This window comes from Loxodonta africana, chromosome 18 (genome assembly GCF_030014295.1).
Source record: "Loxodonta africana isolate mLoxAfr1 chromosome 18, mLoxAfr1.hap2, whole genome shotgun sequence".
Lineage (NCBI taxonomy): Eukaryota > Metazoa > Chordata > Mammalia > Proboscidea > Elephantidae > Loxodonta > Loxodonta africana.
This window is the reverse complement of record NC_087359.1, coordinates 29,507,397-29,532,149: the sequence shown is the minus strand read 5'-3', so window position 1 is coordinate 29,532,149 and position 24,753 is coordinate 29,507,397. Positions and strand designations below refer to the sequence as shown.

Sequence of the window (24,753 nt, the reverse complement as noted above, 5' to 3'; positions counted from 1 at the left end):
TCACTGGCCACATGGCAGCTTCTGACATTAAATCAAAACTTAAGCTGAATCCTCTAACAAAAGTACCCATCTCCCATGTCAAGAGGTAGGAAATGAATGTATTATGGTAATAAATATATTAAGATGATAAAATTATTAGAATGATGAATATATGCTCTTCAAATATCTATTCTGTAATAAATTCAGTTATAAAATATATATGGATTGAAGAACAAGATTTTTATAAAAAAATAAATACGCTTTTTAGAGAAACAAATGTTCTCCTAAGAGAGAGGTTACTCTTGTGTTAGGGCACACAATACTCTAGAAGGCCCAGAAAGTTGTCGGTTATAAACTGAGGTATTTTGACTGTCAGTTTAAAGAATATGTTGAGATCATAATGAAGACCTAAACTCCTAAACAAGTCAGAGTATAGAGAAAGGGTCTATAGCTCAAATATGGCCAGAAAGATGAAACCATGTAACTTGGCCATGACTGGCCCTGGACTAAAATTAGAAGAAAGGTTTGCCTGTGACGTTAACCATAGGTTTTTCTAATTCTGTTAACAACAAATTCCAATAAACAGGCACTAATGACTGAAAATGAGACTCCGATCTATGTTTTATCAGATTATAAGAAGAAAAGCCTCTCTTCCGCAATTATCTATTTTCTTTGCCACTTTGAGAGTATTCTCCTAGTGTCCTTGACTGTGCCTCTGCTAAGGGAATACATTACAAGCTTTTTCAGAAGGAAGAAGGCACGATAACCTTAAAAAAATATATTTTTTTTTTTTTTTTTTACTAGCAGCTAAATCCTTTGATCCCATTATTCCCTTTCCCTGCATTTCAAGCTATTTTGGTTTTTTTAAGTTTCAAACACTACAATTTATTACCAGTAAAATAATGACTATCAATATGTAAATGTGGGCATTTTACAAGCTATCCATTGAAGCAGTGGTTTCCTTGTGACCAAGAGCAGTCAAGCAAAGACTAAATAATACCACGTGTAGAGGGAAATCGTACATTAGATGAGAAGCTGGACTGGGTTCATTCCAAGTCTGAGGTTCTTGATCCTTTGAAATATTGTAGAATAAAGACTTTTTCTAATGTTCAAGTCCAGGTAAAGTTTGGACTTCTGCCAAGAGTATCCTTCTTTTAATGTAGCTAAACCCAAAAAAACCAAAGGCATTACCATCGAGTCGATTCAGACTCACAGCGACTCTATAGGACAAAGTAGAACTGCTCCCATAGGGTTTCCAAGGAGCGCCTGGTAGCTTTGAACTGCTCACCTTTTGGTTAGCAGCCACAGCAATTAACCACTACACCACCAGGGTTTCGAATGTAGCTAATGGAGACTTTATACTGCCTGGCCTGCTACTTTCCTCTTGTTGCTGGAGAACTGCGTATGTCTCCATCTACCGCATCTGTTACATCAGCCAAAGAAATTTGGTTATATTTAAAAATGCTATGAATATAAAATAACCTATCTGAGTAAGGACAAACCTGAGTTTTTATAAGGGCAAATAGGTGATAAGGAGGAAACGCCCGAAGAAGAAATAAATGTTACTAAAAGCTGAGAAAATAAGACTAATTAGATTAAAATTCCATGTTGAAAAATTGAGGTCAATGCATTTTGTGAGTTTATTGCCTCCTTTTTTCCCAGATCCCTCTTTGAAAATGAATTTGAATCTACTAGATACTGTAGAAGATACTAAATTCATAAACTTTAATACCTTTTTTATTTTACTACAGTGTTTAGTATTTCTTCTCATTTCAATTTTTTAACTGGTTCTTATAAAACCACAAAAACTAAGAAATGGTATATTAAAGCTTTTAGTTCTACTAGTATCAAAACTGAAGGCATTTTACATAAAATAAATTTATAAAATTTTGATTATTGTTTGTATAAGTTGTTTTTAAATTACCATTTTATAAGCAAATGCAGGAAACCCTGGTGGCATAGTGATTAAGTGCTACGGCTGCTAACCAAAAAGTCAGCAGTTCAAATCCACCAGGCACTCCTTGGAAACACTATGGGGCGGTTCTACTCTGTCCTATAGGGTCGCTATGAGTCGGAATCGACTCAATGGCAGCAGGTTTGGTTTTTTTTGGAAGCAAATACATTTTTCATTTTTATGTGGTGCAAACAGATGCTCAACTACTAACTGAAAGGTTGGCCATTGGAACCCACTGAGTGGCACCTTGGAAGATAGTCCTGGCGATCTGTTTCTGAAAGGTCACAGTCATGAAAACTCTGCGATGCAGCTCTACTCTGCACACATGGGGTCGTTGTTAGTCAGAATTGACTCAACGGCAACTACCAATGACAAAAAATAAACTAATAAATTACTGCAGATCTGTATAACCAAAAAACAAACCCATTGCTGTCAAATGGATTCCAACTCATAGCAACCCTATAGGGCAGAGTAGACTGCCCCATAGGACTTCCAAGGAGCAGCTGGTGGATTCAAACTGCCGACCCTTTGGTGAGCAGCCAAGCTCCACGAGATCAATATAAAGTATCCCTAAAGTATTAATATTTTCCAACTTTTTTCAAGATTTTATCTTCCTGAGGAAATGAAAGGTCACCCAAGGTTGCAAACTTTCTAACGGTTCTTTCTTTCTCTTTTTCTTCCTCCTTCCATGCCCCTTTCCCCTCCCCTCCTCCCCCTTTCCTGTCTTCTCAACCCTCTCTCTCCCTTACACTGGTAGAAATACAATTCAGCAATATATATTTAAAAATCTTAATCATGGATACAAAGATTTTTCTAGTAAAGATGTTCACCACACATTATTTATATACTATTTAGAAATTTGAAACAACTTTTGTTTCTAATTAAAGGAATAGCATAAGGCTTACAGACTTAAGCTTTGGAGTCAGACAAATCTGGGTTTGACTCCCAAGTCTCCCATTTACTATCTCTGTGACCTGGCACAAATTATTTAACCCCTCTTAGCCTTTTTTGTAAAATGATGGAAATCAGATGGCTTGTTTTTTGAAAACAGAGTAAGGGTGATGGACAAACATTGGGTTAACCTCAGGAGCCAACATTTTCTCACTGTCCATCCTGTAGCTATTGGCAAGTGACAGTGACAGATGCCTTAGATAGTATCTCTCTAAATACATTGTGATGTTTACAGCCATTCCGGTCAGCAAAAAGTGACTACTGTTTGCTCGTTTCATATATTTGTTGAATCTTTTTATATCTTTATCAGGGATAGAGATTCACCAGGATTTCTCCAAAACCAAGTACAGCACAAAAAAAAGAAGTTGAATGCTTCACAAATGGAAGGTAATGAGACTCATCCTCAAAATTAATGCCTTTGGAGTAATTCCTTACTTTCTGGCACTACGAAATGCTCTAGACTTTTATCAAGACTACCTTTTATCAAGAAAAGATGTTAAATCACCTTTCATGTAATCATGGGGCAGGTATCATTATCTTTATAGGGTTACTCACTCTCTTAGAAATGCTGACACTGAATGTAATATGAAATAAGTTTTATTCTGTTACTATTTGAGATATACTTTATTATGAGCTTATTTCTTCATTCGCTAATTTTAGAAAATACGTATATTTGATTTTGGCTGCAGTTAGTGCCTTGAGTATTTGTTTGGAAAAACCTTGGGCCTGTATAAAACATACACACACATATAATTTGAATCTGATTTGATATATTAGTTTTCTATATCTGCCATAACGAATTACTGCAAACTTTGTGGCTTAAACAACATACAGTTATTACCATTCAGTCTATAGATCAGAAGTCCCAGTGGGCTGAGCTGATTCCTCTTCTCTGGGTTTTTAAAAAAAAATCACTGCCATCGAGTCGCTTCTGACTCATAGCGACCCTATGACACTATAGGTCAGAGTAGAACTGCCCCATAGAGTTTCCAAGGAGCACCTGGTGGATTCGAACTGCTGACCTTTTGGTTAGCAGCCATAGCACTTAACCACTGCGCCACCAGGGTTTCCTCGCTGGGTTTTAAACCAAAAACCCCAAAAAAGGGGTTTTAGGAGGCGGAAATCAAGCTATCAACTGGCCTGGGCTCTTTTCTGGAGGCTCTGGGGGAAATCTGCTTCCAAGCTCATTCATGTTGTTGGCACAATTCATTCCCTTGTTGGTTGTAAACCAGGAGCCTCTCTCAGCCCCTTAAGGCAACCTACACTCCCTGTCACGTTTCCCCTCCATCTTCAAACAAACAATGGTGAGTTGAATTCTTTTCATGCTTCAGATCTCTCTGACCTCTCCTTCTGTCACACCCCTCTAGCTTCCAACTGGAAACAGTTCTCTGTGCTTGTGATTAGATTGGGCCAACTCAGAAAACCCAGGATAATCTCCCCCATTTTAATTATGTTGTTGGTAGGTGCCGTCGAGTGGGTTTTGACTCATTGCAACCCCATACACAGGAGAATGAAACTCTGCCGGGTCCTGCACTATCCTTACAATTGTTGCTGTGTTTGAGTCCATCATTGTAGCCACTGTGTCAATCCACCTCCTGAGGGTCTTCTTTTTTGCTGACCTTCTGCTTTACCAAGCATGATGTCCTTCTTCCTTCTCCAGTAAGTAGCCTCTACTGATAACAGGTCCAAAGTACATGAGACGAAGTCTAGCCATCCGCACATCTAAGGAGCATTCTGGTTGTACTTATTCCAAGGCAGATTTGTTCTTCTGGAAGTCCACGGTATAGTCAATGTTCTTTGCCAACACTATAGTTCAAATGCTTCCATTCTTCTTCAGTCTTCATTATTCATTGTCCAGCTTTTGCATGCATATGAAGTGATTGAAAATACTGCGGCTTGGGTCAGGCACACCTTAGTCCTCAGAGTGACATCTTTGCTTTTCAACACTTTAAAGAGGTGTTTTACAGTATATTTGCCTAGTACAGTGTGTCATTTTGTTTCTTGACATGGGTGTTGATTTTGAACCCAAGTAAAATGAAATCCTTGACAGCTTCAGTCATTTCTCCACTTATCATGATGTTGCTCATTGGTCCAGTTGTGAGAATTTTTGTTTTCTTTATAATTGAGGTGTAATCCATACTGAAGGCTGTATTCTTTGACCTTCATCAGTAAGTTCTTCAAGTCCTCTTCACTTTCAGCAGGCAAGGATGTGTCATCTGCATATCGCAGGTTGTTAATGAGTCTTCCTCCAACCCTGATGCCCCTTTCTTCTTCATATAGTCCAGCTTCTTGGATTATTTTCTCAGGATACAGACTGAATAAGTATGGTGAAAGGACACAACCCTGACAGACAACTTTCCTGATTTTAAACCACACAGTATCCCCTTGCTCTGTTCGAATGACTGCCTCTTGGTCTGTGTATAGGTTCCCCATGAGCACACTTAAGTGTTCTGCAATTCCCATTCTTCACAATGTTATCCATAATTTGTTATGATCCACAGAGTCAAATACCTTTTCATGGTCAATAAAACACAGGTAAACATCTTTCTGGTGTTCTCTGCTTTCAGCCAAGATTAAACTGACATCAACAATGATGGCTCTCGTTCCACGTCCTCTTCTGAATCTGCCTTGAATTTCTTTCAGTTCCATGTCCGTGTACTGCTGCAACCACTTTTTAATTATCTTCAGCAAGAATTTACTTGCATATGATATTGTTTGATAATTTCCGCATTCTGTTGGCTCACCTTTCTTTAGAGTGGCACGTATATGGGTCTTTTCCAGTCAGTTGGCCAGGTAGCTGTCTTCCAAATTTCTTGGCATAGTCAAGTGAGTGCTTCCAGTGTTGCATCCATTCGTTGATACATCTCAATTGGTATTCCATCAATTCCTTAATTATACTATCTGCAAAATTCCTTTTGCCATGCAACATAGTATATTCATAGGTTCCAGGTGTGGACATCTTTAGGAGGCCACTCTGCCTACTACATTTGGTTTTCCACCAATTAGTTTATTTCAGTTCAGTTCCTATGGAAGGATACTGTCCTTTATAAGAAATGTCCCATTTTTCTCTCAACACTTTTTCAGAGCATTATCTCCAATCAACTGTATTGTCTGCCCTAGTTCCATTAGCATGTGTGGTCTTCTTGAATGATTGTCCTGACTAATTGCTAACTTAATTCCATTTCCCCAGCCTTCCAAGATGCCTACAACTTCTTTAACAAGGATAAAACTGGCTGTATTGATTTACATGGAATGATGTGCACTTTAGCTAAGTTGGGCATGAATCTAACCAAGCATGATGTCTATAATGAATTGAGATGTGCTGATATTGACCGTGAGTACTTTGATTTCTCATTATTTTTATCATTAAAGTTTTTGTGAATGTATATTTTCTGTTAGTGACTTATAAATATGAGAAATAAACCTCACTTATTATTTGCTAAAAGTATGTATATATGTGTTTCCCTGTAAGGATATCAGTGAGGTATATGTGTAAGTTATGAAACAAATTAATGCTAGAAAATGAACTATTCTTTGAAAACTACTCTGTGAAGCTAAGAATGACTATCACATTTCAATATAACATTCATGCCACCCATCGTGGCATACATTTTGGACTGTGCCTTGAAAAAACATACAGAGGCATTGACAATTTCAAAAATGACAGGTTACAAAAAAACCCAAGCCCTTCATTTATGTTTGAATGAAAATGGTAGAAATCTTCCTTCCATCATTAGGACTCACCTATATTGAATTTTAGATGCATTTTTGTTGGTATTTTTAAAGCATACAGATAATAAATATACCTACTTACCTAGCGTTAAGTAACTCAAGCTGATATGCTATGTAGAGTATGTAATCAGCACATTATCCTCTCACCTCTCCCCACCCAATTGCCAGTGCCACATTTAGTCAGCAGCAGTTGCACATGTGATTCAGTGTCACCATTAAGGTGTCACCTGTTGTCACTAACTGCCCAATCTTTCTATTCTTTCATCAGTACCTACATACACACACACGTACACACTCCTCTAGTAGCATTCATCATCCTTGAATTTTAACAAACATGGGGTACATCTTGAGCAGGTTACAACAGGAATGATGGTAGTATCGAGTGAGAAAGAGGGGTGGATTCCTTGCAAAAATGGCGAACCTCCAGGCAAGGTGGGGTAGACAAGATTGGAGTGACTGAGAGCACTGTGACTTGATATTTACACCACACCATCACTTCTGTCAGCTGTGGGTGCCTAGTATATTAGCACTAAGATCACTTCAAGAAGACCAGTGCTTCCCTATGGCATACTTCCAGCCCTAAAATGCTCTGATTTTAAATATTAAATGGCCTAAGGTGTTTTAATTTTTATATTTAACACATCTATTTTGATCATTAAAATGTATTTTATCCTTGTTCTAAGCCTTAGATTTTTGTTGCAGGCGATGGGAAGGTGAACTTCTCAGATTTTATAAAGGTGCTAACAGATGAGAATCGTTTCCTCAGGGCTGTGGGTGAGTAGAAATGTTACTGAATTGATGGCAGTTGGATAATTTCAATGTATGGCAGAGTAAGCATTGTTAGTGTAGGCCACAGTGAGGGGACAAATCATGAAGGTGTGATCTGGGCAGTGATTTACTTCTGTACTGCTTCTGCAAAAAACATTTCCTAGATAAACTTATACAGGCAGTTTTAGAATTTTAACTTAAATGTATCAATCAGGCAATGGAGTTGTCTAAAGTCTTTCAGCTCTTTGTACCCAGTGAGAACACTCAGGGAGTGAATTGCCTGGAAAAGTTTAGTCTCCTTTTATAGTGTTTGAATTCTTTACCAAGCATGTGTATTACTTTGGGAGGTATTCCTTTTACAAAAGAGAAAGTATTTTTTTAGAAAAGAAAACTGCTATCTCTCATGCAGATTTGGGATGTAGATAATACATTGGTCATTAAAAATACCTTTTTCACCTGATAAAGCCTCTACCCTCAGTGCCAGGGCAGGAGAGCCTACCGGAGGTTAAAGAGCATGTTCTCACACACAGTTATAAATGATGCTTAGGTGTATTTGAAATATTGTTATTAGTGCTATAATGGTTTGCTTATTTACCATTAGTACTATAATGGTAGGCTGCCTTGAAAAATCTAACCACTATTCATATCATGTTTTCTGGGATAAACACATTCTAAATTCCAAATACCATGTAAAGTTTTGAAACCGCATGTATTCATACTCTGTAAACAGTCCTTAAGGTAAAGAGAAGTTAGTGCTTGCAAGTACCGCTATAGTAATACAGGTTTGCCTGCAAGATGTATTTATCAACAATTCCTTTACTTGGAAGAGCAGGACAATAGTCCTTAACATATAATGCATATTAATGTTAAAAAGTATTATTACATTTACTTTGAAGTTATTGAGCTACAAGTATTTTTACATTCCATGATTATTTCATCTGCTCAGTAAATCAAAATGACCTTTCTAAAAAATAAAAAAAAGGTAAGCAGATTCTAAATATAATTTTCTAGTCCCTGACTTTGTAGTAATATTATAAACACTCAATAAAAAGACGACTTATTACTTTTTTTGATAGATGGTTTGTTTAGAAAGCATTTTGAAATATTTTTTCCTCCATAGTTCCAGAAAAGGAGACCTGTGTAGATGTAGCTAGCAGCCCAGGGATCCTGTTGTTTGAAATCCTGTCAAAGCTTGTAGAGACTTCAGCCCTACCTAGAAAAGCTATAATGGAAATAGTGAGGTAAGAGACAATAACCGCCTTCTCAGATGCACTTATGAGGATATTAACAGGGCAGTCACCTCTCACTAACATCCTACTTATGATGGTTGAGGTTGTGTATCAACGTGGCCATGCCATGATTCTCAGTGGTTTGGCAGTGATGTAATAATGTAGTTTGACAGTTATATAATGATGTAATCTGGCATTTATGTAATAATGTAGTCATCCTCCATGATGTGATCTGTTGTGATCGGCCAATCAGTTTTAAGGAGAGCTTCCTCAGGGGTGTGGCCTGCATCCAATATATATGGACGTTCTGACTAAGCTCTGGCACTCACCCTGGATTCTGCATCTGGCTCGTCATCATCTGACCTCTAGTTCTTGGGACTTGAGCTACCAGTCTGTCATTTGACCTGTCAGCTCTGAGATTCATCAGCTTCCACAGCCCCATGGGCCAATAGCCTATCGTCTGACCTGCCAATCTTGGGTTCATCAGCCCCTGCGTATATGTGAATCAGTGTAAGCCTCCAGCCTGACACCTGATTCATGGATTTGGGACTTGCTAGCCTCCATGGCTGTGTGAGCCATTACCTGGAGATAAATCTCTCTATATATTTATATATACGCTTCACTGGTTTTGCTTCTCTGGAAAACCCAGCCTAAGACACTATTCAACAGGGTCTGGTCCAAAACAGAGGAGAAGATGTCCAAGCAAATGCTCCTGTGCCCAGGGCTTCAAACCAGTCCAGAAGGGTTCAGTCATGACCCTTGGAAAAAACGTGCAGCATATGCATTGCACAGCAACAAAATCTCTTGTGTGTGGGCTTTTGATCTGCATAGGAAACAGTCAGCAGTGTCCTGCTCATAGATAGCAGCCAACCACACTGCTTTAAATGTGTGTTGCTCTCCACCAAAAAAACTAAACCCATTACCATTGAGTAGATTCCAATTCATAGTCTCCTACATCAAGCTCCAGAAACTTTCCTGATGTAGGAGATTGAATTTTTGGCAGGACTGTGGAGAGCAACACACATTCAAAGCAGCATGGTTGGCCTCCATCTTTGAGCAGGGCACTGCTGCCTGTTTCCTACTCTGGTCAATAGCTGATGTGCAAGACATCTGATTGCTGTGCAACGCATATGCTGCCTGTGTTTCCTGAGGCCATGCCTGAACGCTTTGAACCAGTAGAAGCCCTGCCCACGCTACCACTTGAGACCTTATTCCTTCATCTCCACAGTCCTACCCAGCTCTGAAATTGCAAGGCTGACTTCATTTCAGGATTCCACTGAGGTCCTAAGACAGCCAAGAAAGTTCAGCCTCTCCTACTCCAGGCCAGAGAATCCCAAAGGAATGGAATTTTTCCAGGGATGATATTGGGCGGGCTTGCGAATCTAGTTTGGAATAGAAGACACTCCCATTCATGCTGGAACTGCAGGGACTCTTAATAGGCCCTCTAACTCTGGGATGAGGCACAGCAAGTTTAGACCTCTCAAGGTAGCCTTTAGACTACAGCAGAGCCAGAATTAGATTTAACAATAGAGAATAAGGAAACATTCTCAAACCGAAATGTGTATACTCCAGAAAACATCATTAAAGATAAATTTCCTCAAACATGTCAGAATACATCTATTTTTATCATTGTGTTATATAAATTAAACAAATGTTGCTATTTTCAATCTTTTCAATTCATATTCTTTCAAAGCATCCTGGTATCCCACTAAGAAAGGCTAAAAAATCCAGAATACCAACAATACCATAAAAATATCCTTTCCTCAAAAAACTAAAAATAGAACTGCCATATGACCCAGCAATTCCACTCCTAGGTATATGCCCAAAATACTTGAAAGTAGAAACTCAAACAGAGACTTGTACACCAGTGTTCATTGCAGCACTATTCACAATAGCCAAAAGGTGGAAACAACCTAAATGCCCACCAGCAGATGAGTAGATACATAAAATGTGGTACATGCATACAATAAACTACCACTCAGCCAGTAGGAGAAATAAAGTCTTGATATATGCTACAATATGAATGGAGTCGGAAGACGTTATACCGATTGAAATAAGTAAATCACAAAAGGACAAGTATTGTATGACCTCACTTATATAAAAAGACAAGAAAAGACAAATGTGTAGAGAACAAAGTTTATTAGTGGTTACCAGAAGCATGAGAGAGGAGAAAGGAGAGGTTAACAGTGATGGAAATATCATGTCAATTAAGAGTAGGGTTGAACAGCTGATTATTATAATTGGTGTCAATAAGTTGTACACCTGTAAAAAGTTGAATTAGCAAAAGGTGTACTAGATAATATTACAGCAATGACAAAGAGTAGCTGCTGAGGCTGGTTATGTACAACCAAAAACCTCATGGGATTTGAGTTCTTAGTATAGAGGCTTAGGGTCATGGTTTCGTGGAATCCCAGTTAATTGGCCTAATAGTGTGTTTATTGCCTCTGTTCAACCTCCAAGCTAGTGCCTGGGGTCTTAAAAACTTACTAGTGGCCATCTAGGGCACAACAATGGGTCTCTATTCGGCTGGAACAACAGAGGAAGGAGAGTCAGGAATAGGAGGAGGATATGGAATGTGTGGCTAATTGTATCTGTGAATAACTGCCTCCTTTGCCATAAGACCAGGAGAGCTGGATGATGCCTGGCTACCATTTCTGAACGTTTTGATCAAAGATTCCATAGAAGACTCCTGATCATAAGGGAGAAAATGCAGAACAGAATTTCAAATTCTCATGGACTGCAGACATCCTGGAGCCATGAAGGTTGGATGAACACCTGAAATGATTGCCCTGAAATAATCTTTAAACCTTAAACCAGAAGTATGTCCTGAAGTCTTTTTAAAACCAAACAACTAGTTTTAACTAGTTAAAAAAAAGTCTGCCTTGAGCATTATGCTCTTTTAAAAACTATCTATATGAGGCCAAACTGAAAACAACAACTTGAAAGACTGAATCGGAACCTTAGGAGACAGTGAATTTATGTTAATGGAGAGGAACAACTCAGGAAAGGAGGATGAGAATGGTTACTCAATGTGAAGAATGTAATCATTGTCACTAAATGGTACATGTAGAAACTGTTGAATTGGTGTCTGTTTTGCTGTGTATATTCTCAACAACAGCTAAATAAATAAAATACTAAAAAGATGACAAGCCCCTTAAGAGCAGGCGTACCTTCTTGTTCATCATAGGGTATGGCATGAGGTTAAACATTCAACAAATGCTTTCTGGGCCAATGAAAGAAAACCCTATGGAGCAGTTCTACTCTGCACACATGGCATCGCCATGAGTCGGAATTGACTCCATGGCAACTAACAACAACATATAGATGTTAATGACAGTAGCTGCTGGGCTGAGGGCTGTGAACCCTGGTCCCAGGTGACATCTAGTTCAACTGGCATAACACAGTCTATAAAGAAAATGTTGTACATCCAATTGTGGTAAGTATGGACTGTGGTCTTAAAAGCCTACAAAAAGCCGTCTAAGATACGTCTACCCACCGGTCATGTCCCACCTGGAGCAAAGGAAAATGAAGAAAACCACAGATGCAAGGGATAGATTAGTCCAATGTACTGATGAACCACAACCTCCACCAGACTGAGCCCAGAACAACTAGATGGTACCCAGTTACCACCACTGACTGCTCTGGCAGGGATCACAATAAAGAGTCCTGGACAGAGTGGGAGAAAAATATAGAACAAAATTCAAATTCACACACACACACAGAAAAGGGACCAGGCTTGCTGGTCTGACAGAAACTGGAGAAACCCCAAGAGCATGGCCCCTAGACACCCTTTTAACTCAGTACTGAAGTCACACCTGAGGTTCACCCTTCAGCCAAAGATTAGACAGGTCCAAAGGGCCAACAATAACACACATGAGGAACGTGCTTCGTAGTTCAATCATGTGTACGAGACTAATGGACACACCAGCCCAAAAGCAAAGACAAGAAAGTAGGAAGGGACCGGAAAAATGGATGAATGGAAACAGGGAACCTGGGGTGAAGGGGAGAGTGTTGACGTATCGCAGGGTTGGCGACCAATGTCACGAAACAGTTTGTGTATTAACTGTTTAATGAGAAACTAATTTGCCATGTAAACTTTCACCTAAAGCACAATAAAAAGGAAAGAAAAAGAGCTTGGCTGCTAACCAAAAGGTCAATGGTTCGAATACACCAGCCACTCCCGGGAAACTCTATGGGGCAGTTCTACTCTGTCCTGTAGGGTCGCTATGAGTCGAAATCAACTCGATGGCAACAGGTTTGGTTTGGTATACTGCCTCTTACACACGATAAGTATTCAGAAAATGTTAGCTGATATTGGTGTTGGTATTATTATTGTGATTGTGGTTGTTATTTATCATATACATGGTTCCTAAGGAGATAAAAAGTATTTAAGACACAGTATTTACATTTAAGGAGCTTAAAATCTAAATGGAGAAAAAAGCCACAATTATGTGGATAAATAAATATACAGAAGTGAAAAAATACAAAATATTTTGTATAATCAATTCTTAAATGAGTGGGGCAGAGATAATTCATTCACCCTCCTGAAAAAGTAGGAGCTGGGTATGGTAGAATTTGACAGGTATTAGTATAGTTATACCATTTACTGAGTATTTACTAAGTGTGAAGCTCTGAGCAAGTGCTTTACATACGTTAGCTTTCACCTGGATTACTGTCTTCTCACTGGTTTCACTGCTTGCCCTTTTGACTTCACCTGCCCTGACCCACCCACACCACAGTCTACTGTCAACACTCACTATGTCCAGCTGACTCCTTGACTCTTATAGCACCCAAATGATCTTCCTAAAACATTAAGTCAAATCATATCACACCCCTGCTCAAAACCCCCAGAAACCTCCCATTTCCCTCAAAGTAAAAACCAAAGTCTTTGTGATGACTTGCTGGGCCCCCTACATGGCCTGCACTCCTCTTTGGCCTCTTTGACTTCATCTCCTGTTACACTGCCCTAGCCATGTTGGCCTCCTTGCTGGTCCTCAGATTCCTTGGGCATGTTCCCCCCCGAGGCCTTTGCACTTGCTATTTCCTCTATCTGGAGTGTCATCCCCCAGATAGCCTCATGACTTGCCCTCTCACCGTCTTCACTGTTCGAATGTTATTTTCTCAGTAAAGCCTTCTCTGACTCCTTATTTAGAATTACAGCCCTCCTATCACTCCCTGGTCTACGTTGCAGTTCTACTCTGTCCTATAGGGTTGCTATGAGTCGGAATCGACTCGACGGCAGTGGGTTTTCTGGTTTTTATCACTCCCTGGTGGCGTAGTGGTTAAGGGCTATGGCTGCTAACCAAGAGGTCGGCAGTTCAAATCCGCCAGGTGCTCCTTGGAAACTCTATGGGGCAGTTCTCTGTCCTATAGGGTCGCCATGAGTCGGAATCGACTCGACGGCAGTGGGTTTTCTGGTTTTTATCACTCCCTGGTGGCGTAGTGGTTAAGGGCTATGGCTGCTAACCAAGAGGTCAGCAGTTCAAATCCGCCAGGTGCTCCTTGGAAACTCTATGGGGCAGTTCTCTGTCCTATAGGGTCGCCATGAGTCGGAATCGACTCGACGGCAGTGGGTTTTGTTTTATCATTCCCTGCTTCCCCTTTTCTGCTTTATTTTTCTTCATATTACTTATCACTTTCTAATTGTTGTTGTTAGGTGCCATGGAGTGGCTTCTGACTCATAGCAACCCTGTGTACAACAGAACAAAACACTGCCGGGTCCTGTGCCATCCTCATAATTGTTATGCTTGAGCCCGTTGTTGCAGCCATTGTGCCATTCTATCTTGTTGAGGGTCATCCTCTTTTTCACTGATCCTCTACTTTACTAAGCATGATGTCCTTCTCCAGGGACTGCTTCCTCCTAATATCTCCAGAGTATGTGAGATGAAGTCTCACCATCCTTGCTTCTAAGGAGCATTCTGACTGTACCTCTTCCAAGACGGATTCGTTTGTTCTTCTGGCAGTCCGTGGTATATTCAGTATTCTTCACCAACACCTTAATTCAAAGGTGTCCATTCTTCTTCAGTCTTCCTTATTTGTTGTTCAGCTTCTCATGCATATGAGAAGATTGAAAATACCATGGCTTGGGTCAAGCCTACCTTAGTTCTCAAAGTGACATCTTTGCTTCTCAACACTTTAAAGAGGTCTTTTGCTGCAAATGTGCCCAGTGCAATACATCGTTTGATTTCTTGACTGCTGCTTCCATGGGCATTGATTGTGGATCCAACTTAAATCCTTGACAACTTCAATCTTTTCTCCATTTATCACGATGTTGCTTATTGGTCCAGTTGTGAGGATTTTTGTTTTCTTTATGTGGAGGTGTAATCCATACAGAAGGCTGTAGTCTTTGATCTTCATCAGTAACTGCTTCAGGTCCTCTTTACTTTCAGCAAGCAAAGTTGTGTCATCTGCATATTGCAGGCTGCTAGTGAGTCTTCCTCCAATCCTGATGCCCCATTCTTCTTCATATATTCCAGCTTCTTGGATTAGTTGCTCAGCATCAGATTGAGTAAGTATGGGGAAAGGATACAAGCCTGACACACACCTTTCCTGATTTTAAACCACGCAGTATGCCCTTGTTCTGTTCAAACGACTGCCTCTTAGTCTTATGTACAGGTTCCTCATGAACACAATTAAGTGTTCCAGAATTCCTATTCTTCACAATGTTACCCATAATTTGTTATGATCCACAGTCGAATGCCTTTGCATAGTCAATAAAACACAGCTCACTTTCTAATATACTTTGTAATTTACCTATTTATTTTGTCTTATTATCTATTTTCTCATGTTAGAATGTAAGCTCCATGAGAGCAGGGATTTTTTTTTTTTCTGCCTTATTCACTGCTATATTCCCATTGTCTATAAAAATGTCTGCATATATCACAAAAAAAAAAGAAAACCAAACCCAGTGCCGTCGAGTTGATTCTGACTCATAGCGACCCTATACAACAGAATAGAACCGCCCCATAGATTTTCCAAGGAGCACCTGGGGGATTCAAACTGCCGACCCTTTGGTTAGCAGCTATAGCACTTAACCACTACGCCACCAGGGTTTCTGGCATATATCAGGCACTCAGTAAATATTTGTGAAATGATCTCATTTAATTCCCAAATTAACCTGTGAGGTAGGTTCCAATATTTCTATTTACAGGCAAAGAGAATAAGGTTCAGAGAAGATCATACTGTATCTCAGCCCAGATCCTTCTCTGGAGCTTCCATCTGCCTACTAGGCATCTCCATTTGGAAATCCCACAGGCACCCCAAAACCAAAATGTCAAAACTTAATCTCCTCCTTCACCCCAACTTCCATCCCTACAAGTTCTTTCTACCAAAGTACCAAGAAGTCCTTCCACCTCAGTAGTAGTGAGCAGCTAGATCCCTACCATGGCTGCAAAGAGAAGTATACAGCATTCCTGCAGCAAGAAGGAATCTAGTCTCTCACCACTACAGTCATTGATATTTAAGGCATGCATGTTTGCAAATCAGATGTTTCTGTCTTCGGCGATGTTTATACTGTGAATCCCTTATCATATATAGCCTGCTGTCATTTTTAAAGAATTTTTAGCCTAAAATGCACAGTAATATGTGTCCTAAATCCATTCATACACATGTGCACATGCTCCTCCCTAAAAAAATTAGAAATAAATGCAATCGATAGCAATTTACTCTAAATAGTATGGTTACTAATATTTTGTCCTTTATACTTTTTTGTTTTCCAAATTCTCTGAAGTGAGAATTTCTTTTAATTAAAAAAAAGTTACATTTTTAAACTCAACAAAAAGTAATATAATAGTAGACCAAAAAAAAAAAAAAAAAAGTTGCCATTGAAGTCAGTTCCAACTTATGGTGGATTGAAACTGCTGATCTTTTGGTTAGCAATCGTAGTTCTTACCCACTGTGCCACCAGAGCTCCAATAGTAGACAATAGGTATGATTAATATTTACATTCAAGCTGGTACTGCTTAAGGGTTTGTTGAGGATCATCATCCATAGGGATTTTTCTAGATAAGACTGGGAGGTCTTAGGGAAGAGGAGGGAAACCAAAGCCCAAAAATGGTCAAACTACCCATGGCAAGTTTCAGTAGATATTCTATAAATGTCACAAAAATAGGCAGTCAATAAATACTGTTGAATGAATATACAAATTAAAATTAAATTCATACAGCATACATAACTTGCAAATCAACCTTTTTTTTTTGCCACTTTTTCAGGAGACTATGACACTTTTTTCTGGATTACTTTTTTTTTTAGCTATTTCCGAAGAAAATTCCATGAAACCACTGCAGGAATGCTGTGGAGTCCCTATGCTATGGGTTATGGAAAAAGGCGACTCAAGCCAGATGTATGCACGCCTCCAAGTTCAAGCACAGCTGCCTTTGCCAATGCTGCCAGGGTTGCAATAATGAAAGAAAAGGATTTATTTAAATTTCTGGAAGAGCTTAAGAGTAAGAGCTACTTGTCTTTTCCCAACTATCTTAAAAGGATGTGTTCGTATATAAATAAGGTCAGAAAGAAATCCTTCCAAACACTTTGAGGGATAGAGTAGCTGGGGTCTGGGGACCGTGGTTTCCGGGGATATCTAGGTCAACTGGCATAACAAAGTTTACTAAGAAAATGTTCTGCATCCCACTTTGGTGAGTGGCGTCTGGGGTCTTAAAAGCTTGTGAGCAGCCATCTAAGAAGCATCAATTGGTCCCAACCCACTTGGAGCAAAGGAGAATGAAGAACACCAAAGAAACAAGGAAAATATCAGCCCAAGAGACAAAAGGGCCACATAAACCAGAGACTCCATCAGCCTGAGACCAGAAGAACTAGATGGTGACTGGCTAACATCAATAACTGCCCTGACATTCACAACTGAGTATCCCCGACAGAGCAGGAGGAAAATGTGGAGCAGAACTTAAATTCATATAAAAAGACCAGACTTAATTGTCTAACTGAGACTGGAGGAACCCTGAAGCCATGGCCCCCTGATGCTCTGTTAACCCAGAGCTAAAACCATTCCAGAAGCCCACTCTTCAGACAAAGACTAGACTGGACTATAAAACATAAAATAATACTCTTCACGAGTAAGAGGCCAAGTATCTTAAGAGCAGGACCACAGCCTATTCTGAGTGAATGATCTGTCACATAGATATAATTTCAAAGCAAGTAAACATCTTACCTAAACCCTCAGGCACTTGGATGAGACCCAAAGTCTGTGGGTGAGCGTGGGGAGTAGGAGCAGGAGATGGGAGGTGGGGGGCAGGACACATGACCACTGAAAGGTAGAATAAACAAAGAGCAAAATAGGCATCACATGTGTGTCTGATATGTGATTGTGATACCATTTTTTTATCTTTTTAGGATGCAATCCTCCCTCAGATAGCCCATATTCAAAAATACCCATCTTTCCATTGTTTCCAAATGTGGATGGAGTAGTGATGGGAAAGCCATTCAAAGACCTACAGAAATTAGAGACGCTAAGGAGACGGGAGCCTCTGAATTTCTTTGAGAACTATTTCTTCCATAAAAGAGACTGGAAAACACAGGTGAGGTTTAGATTTTAATTTAAATACTCAGGTTTGACAGAAATAACCATGCCTTTTATGACAAATATTTTCATTCATTATGTTTCAAACCAGATTCCATATCTATTTTCATTTAAGTGTAAATATTTAATTTCAACAAATAGTTAAACTTACTGAAAAATATAATCTTAGGCTTGGGGCTGGAGGTGGGGAATGTAAAAAGCCCTTAGGTCCTAGCTCTGACTGCTGTCTCATCAGCTTGGGGACCAGTAGCTGCATTTTGGACTCCCTCAACCAGCTCTAGGTTACGGTTGGGCCAGTCACCGTGGGATAAGAGGAGCAAGTCCACAGCCTACAATGCTGTCATGAAGAAACCATCCTGCCCTTGGACTGGACCTTCATTTATGGTCCCAGCTGAACCTTCTGGCCCTGCTTCAAACTCTGTTGCCTCTAGTCTGTTTTCCCCTTCTCAAGATACACTTTGTCATCATGAGTTTTAAGGTCTCAGCAAGTGGTCCCATGTTTCTGGATATTCTTTCAGGAAGCTCTGGCCTTACTTCAGGCTTGTCCCAGGCCTCCTAGCCTGAAAACAGGATCAAGATATGACTGGAGACCAGCCAGCCCTGAGGGACCCTTCCAAACACAGGGCCATGTCTAACTGCACAGGTCACACTTCAATGAAGCTAGCCCTGGAGGGAGGAAATTGAAGGGATATAGCCGAAGAGAGGAATAAATAAAAGATATAGGGGAGGCCTCAGTCTTGGAAATCAGGAAGCGCTTTCACATACAAGAGAGAAGGAGGGAAAAAGAAGTTAAAGGATGGAGAAATCTTAAGGTGGAAAGGATTAAGAGAGTTCATATTAGATAGCTGAGAGAGTTCGAAAGACTGCTTTTCCAGCCGCCACTGTGAGGGCTGTGGTGAGACGTTTACGGGAAATGAAGAAAAGGAGTGTCAAGCAGCGCAAGGGCTTGAATGTGACTGGAAAATAAACACTTTGAAAGAAAACAATCAGCAAATTTGTGTGATTTCCACCAGCATTGTTTAATAGCCCAGGAACAGCAAAAACGGTTGACTGGGTCCTTATGAGAAGTTTGGAAATAATATAATTTGTACCCTGTGGAGGGCTCATTCATTTTCAATGGATTGTGATGGTTTGGGAACTCTGGATCAGGATGGAGTGGTCTCCTCTGTACCCTCCACATCCATTGCACACCATCTGGCTTATACTTCTTTTATATGAATAGCCATCATCATCATTAAAGAGAATTTGCTAAATGCCCATTTCTGCATGCCCCAAGGAATCTTGGTGGCACAGTGGATAAGAGCTCAGCTGCGAGCCAAAAGGTGGGCAGTTCCAATCCACCAGCCACTCCTTGGAAACCCTATGGGGCAGTTCTAGTCTGTCCTGTAGGGTTGCTATGAGTCGGAATCGACGGCAATGGGTTTTTTTGGTTTATGTGCCCCAAAACAATAGGTGAATGGTTTAGCAATAACTTTGTAAGTCATATACAAATCCTTTCATAATCAAATATACTTCTCTTAGGTCTTTGTTATATAATTCAAACTAAAACATATTTCTAACCTTTTTTAAATATTCTTAAAGGCATCAAATATAAAGCCTTTTGACCCTGCCTCCGGCTATCCAAGTGAAATCTTTGCCATTGACCAAATGTTCAAGAGAAAGCAGACTTGGACAGTGACAGATGCAGCAGCTGTTAAACACCATGTGAGTATTCCTTGTTGAATACCTTCTCAGAAAGCATTGACAAAAATACTTTCCATTTCAATACTACACCATAAAACCAAGAGAATTTTTTTTTGCCATATCATTAAAATGAAGCAAAATTATTTTTCATTTTTACCCACTGTAATGACATTTTTGTTCTATAATCAAATTGATTCAAATGTTAACTGTTACAGTTCATCCTGCTGATCACTTATGTAGCCATGCCCAGCATCGTTTCTGGGACATCCATTTGTTTCATGTTGCAAATAGCAACTAGTTAAGGTGGTAAAGCAACAGTCACAGTGAGTGATGTACTCAGGACCTCATGAGGAGTAAAAGCATCTTTATTACAGAAGCTAAAAGAATAATAATAGCTTAAGTACACTTCCTAGTTGCCAGATACTATGTGAAGTTCTCTACAGGTATTTCATTTAATCATCACAACAGCCCTTTGAGAAAGGCATTCCTTGTCATTTTACAGATATGCACAGAGAGTTTAAAGTAACTTGTCCAGAGACACACAGTCGTTAAGTAATAGAGCCAAGATTATAAACATGGACACCTTAACTCCAGAATACACACTTTTAACCACAACTCTATGCAGCCTGCTTGGTTTTGTGCCCTGACTTCTTAGTAGCTTTTGTACCCCCACAAAGTGGGGTGTATTTATTTTATTTCACCTCCCGTCACATTTGACACTACTGATCAGACTCTCCTTGACACTTTTACTTCCTTGGACAATACAATATTGCACCTGCAGTTCTTGTAGTTCTGTACCCTTTCCTCTCTGTTCTCTTTCTTGGATATTCATCCTTTAAGTATTGGTATTTCCTAGTACTATAGCCTCATCCTACTCATTATATACACTCATCCATTCAGTTGTTCAGTAAATGTTTATCAAGTGTTAACAAAGTTCTGGAATTAGGGGATACCACAGAGAAAAAACCCTCAGTGAGCTTAAGTGAGTTGGAAGGCATGGAGAAGAAAAGGGGCAATGGTAATACACTGAGATAAATGGAACTACAGGTGGTAAGTACTACATGCCACACCACAGAGAGGCACAGACTCCCAACTTCTATCTCATCCTAACACGTTGTCTTACTTATCTAGCACTGCTATAACAGAAATACCACAAGTGAGTGGCTTTAACAAAGAGAAATTTATTCTCTCGCAGTCTAGGAGGCTAGAAGCCAGCGTGCCAGCTCCAAGGAAAGGCTTTCTCTCTCTGTCAGCTCTGGGGGAAGGTCCTTGTCACCAGTCTTGCCCGGTCAAGGAGCTTCTAAATGCAGGGACCTGGGTCTTCGCTATTCTCCTAGCTCTTGTTTCTTGGTGGTACGAGGTGCCCATGTCTCTCTGCCAGCTTCTGTATTTTATATCTCAAAAGAGATTTACTTAAGACACGACCTAATCTTGTGGATTGAGTCCTGCCCCATTAACATAACTGCCGTTAATCTCACCTCATTAACATCATAGACATAGGTTTTACAACACAAAGGAAAATCACATCAAATCACAAAATGGTGGACAATCACATAATACTGGGAACCATGGCCTAACTAAGTTGAGAGGACACAATTCAATCCAGAACACACAAATTCAAACTAGAGCAAATGGAGGTTACACATGACCAGAGGCCTCCAGCCCTGGAACACCAGCTGTCCCCAAGGGCTAAAATCTTGAGAGGATCAATAATCTGGCATCACTGTAATCCAGTCACAAGGAGCCCTGGTGGTACAGTGGTCAAAGCAATAGACTGCTAACCAAAAGTTCAGCAGTGTGAAAGTACCAGTGGCTCCGCAGGAGAAAGATGTGGCAGTCTACTTCTTTACAGCCATGGAAACCCTGTGAGGTTGCTATGAGTTGGAATCGACTCAAAAGCAGTGGGTTTGTTGGGTTTTCGTAATCCAGTCATAGCAAAACATTGGGGATCTCTGAGGTAAAGGAACATCTAGGGTGAGTATTCATTGGGCTGTCTTAATCTACCCTCCTTGTTTCAGCTGCCTCCTATATACTGATAACTCTTAAATTTGTTACCAGCCTGGACTTCTGTACTTCGATCTTATCTCACTGACCACCTGATGAACCTTGCTATCTCATAGCACCATCTACCCAGCCATCCTTAACTTTATGCTTTTTCTTCACTCATCACATCCTTCAATCACCAAATCCAGCTGTTTTCATTCCCCTATAGATTTTTCAAATCCGTCCTCTTAACTCTAACCCTATTTCCACTGCCTTTCTTAAGGCCCTCATTAGGTCTTGCCTGGAAAACAACCTCCAGCCTGGTATCCCCACCTGTATAGCTGCTCCCCTCTACCACTCTCCACACAGCTGCTGTGATCCAATGTGGAGATCAGCCATGTCACTGTCCTGCTTTAAAATGAATGCCTCTATTTAAAATATAAATAATGTTTTTAAATAAATGTTTCCCTTTCGCCAATGGCGGGGTTTTTCAACTATATTTTTTGCTCCATACAACCAAGGGATTTATCTCACTTTTGTCAGAAACAGTGGTTCACTACAGCATAATTTTTACTGAGGAAAGGGCTCTCCCCAACCTCACTAAGATTACTGACTTACAAGGTTAAGTCCAAGGGCCTAATTACAGCAGGCAATGACTTGCCTGCCTCTCTCCCGTCGTTAACTCCTTCCCTCCCAAAGTGCCTGTACCCCTTTACCAACTCCAGGATGTTTATTGCCTTTGAGCCTTTGTTTATGCAGTCCCCTCTCTCTAGAACACTTGCCCATTGTCACCCACTCCCTCAATTTGATCAGATCCTTGAAAACGTACTCAACTGTGCATCTTCTCCCAGACAGGTCTCCCTCCCTGCTCTAGGCTGGACTGGGTACCATCTTTGGCACTCCTCTTATATCCAGAGCTTATCTCCATCCTTCACCTCCTCCCTATTTTAATCTATTGTATTGGTAATATTGTTATAAGATTTCTTATTATCTCCTTATTTGCAAGTCATACATTTTCATTGACCATCAACTCCTAGCTCACATGTCCTCAAGAGGTACAACCAAATGTACAAACTCAGTGATTTTGAAGTAGCTTGGGGACATAACTCTTGGGATATCTATAATTGTGGTCCACGAATACAAGATATTTTAAGGTAACTACATTGAACTTCTGCTTTCTCACTGCAGGTGAAGAGAGCTACAGATACCTATAACTTAGGAACTGCTCTTGAACACCGAAAAGAAATGCTAAACCTCTGGCGGAAGATCCGAGGGGATTTGATTGGGATAGACACTAAAAATGAGTCCTTTTATGACACCTTTTCTACTTATACATGGTCCTGGAATGTATGCCAAGAATTACTTTCCCCAAAGGACTTAAGGTTATATGATGCCTGCATGAACAGAAATTACTCCCACAGTGCCAGATTATCTTCCTCTTCAGATATCAGTGAATGTGACACAGACACAGGAAGAAAAAGAAAACGGAAAAGTTCCAAAGGGTTTCGCCAATGAATTTCTACATTTTCTAAACAGCTCATCAAAAACTACTTTTTTCATAGTTATCAAAATGATGGTTTCCTGCTGTTGTCTAGTACATTCTTAACAGCTGGAAATGTTGACATCTTTTAGATCCTGACCAGTAAAAAAGTTTAAATCATAAAATGGCTTCCCTTTCCTAATTGTTTAGTAGATGCTATGAGTTGGAAATCATAAGGTTTATATGAATCACAATCAACTCAACTGGAAGGCTTACAGGTGCTATAGTTGTCCTAGCAACAAGCTGCACTCTGCTGCCCCCTCCTGGCTCAAAACTGCCTGTGCCTCAGCAGGAAGGAGAAAAGCTGAACGCTGATACTTCCCTTCTAAGCGCCTAAGGGCTATCACAGCAATAACAGTCTGAGCTTACCGTGACTATAGGGTCGTTATGAGTCAGAATCGACTCAATGGCAACAGGTTTTTTGTTTGTTTTTTAATAAGTGGCATTAGGTTTTCGATTGTTAAAGAGGCCTGAGGCAGCAGATGAAATCTTTCAGTTTCAGGGAATAATATTACCAGCCCACAGGAAACCTTGATCAAACTGAGGTGTTCACTAGGCTCCTTCGCCACCCACCTGCAAAATGATCTCTTGGATACCTCTTTCAAATAGCTGATCTCATCCACTGCATTATTCTTCCTAGTTGTACTCTTGAAGTTCTTAGGGCATTTTCCTATGGCTCTCGAGGGTTGACCACAAAGAGTCAGATCACTTTTGGCCTCAAGAAATCTGGATCTACCAGGATTAAATCTACATTTACCTTTTGATCTAATATCAGCTGGCAAATGTGTTTTATTTCCTGTACCAATTCTTTTTTTTATAATTTAGGTGAAATTTTACATAGCAAATTAGTTTATTAAACAGTTAATACACAAACTGTTTTGACATTAGTTGCCAACCCTGTAATGTGTCAACACTCTCCCCTTCTCCACCCCAGGTTCCCTGTTTCCATTCATACAGTTTTCCTGTCTCTCCCTGCCTTCTCATCTTTGCTTTTGGGCTGGTGTGCCCATTAGTCTCATATACATGATTTAACTGTGAAGCATATCCCTCCTGTGTGTTATTGTTGGCCCTGTAGACCTGTCTAATCTTTGGCCGAAGGGTGAACCTCAGGTGTGACTTCAGTACTGAGTTAAAAGGGTGTCTGGGGTCCATACTCTCAGGGTTTCTTCAGTTTCTGTCAGAGCAGCAAGGCTGGTCTTTTTGTGTGTGTGTGTGTGAATTTGAATTTTGTTCTATATTTTTCTCCTGCTCTGTCCAAGACCTCTATCGTGATCCCTGCCAGAGCAGTACCAAAAAAACCAAACCAAACCCAGTGCCGTCGAGTTGATTCTGACTCATAGCGACCCTATAGGACAGAGTAGAACTGCCCCATAGAGTTTCCAAGGAGCGCCTGGCGGATTTG

At 40.2% G+C, this 24,753-nt stretch overlaps 1 protein-coding gene across 1 annotated transcript; it reads left to right on the top strand.

Annotated features, from left to right (window-relative positions):
- Positions 1-23,443, top strand: EFCAB3 (EF-hand calcium binding domain 3). Its single transcript, XM_010594544.3, has 9 exons — positions 1-85; positions 3,195-3,271; positions 6,075-6,218; positions 7,319-7,390; positions 8,505-8,625; positions 16,864-17,057; positions 17,959-18,143; positions 19,727-19,849; positions 23,000-23,443. The coding sequence occupies exons 1-9, from the start codon at positions 12-14 to the stop codon at positions 23,324-23,326; spliced, it is 1,317 nt and encodes a 438-aa protein (XP_010592846.1). The 5' UTR covers positions 1-11; the 3' UTR covers positions 23,327-23,443.
- The last annotated feature ends 1,310 nt before the right edge of the window (positions 23,444-24,753 follow it).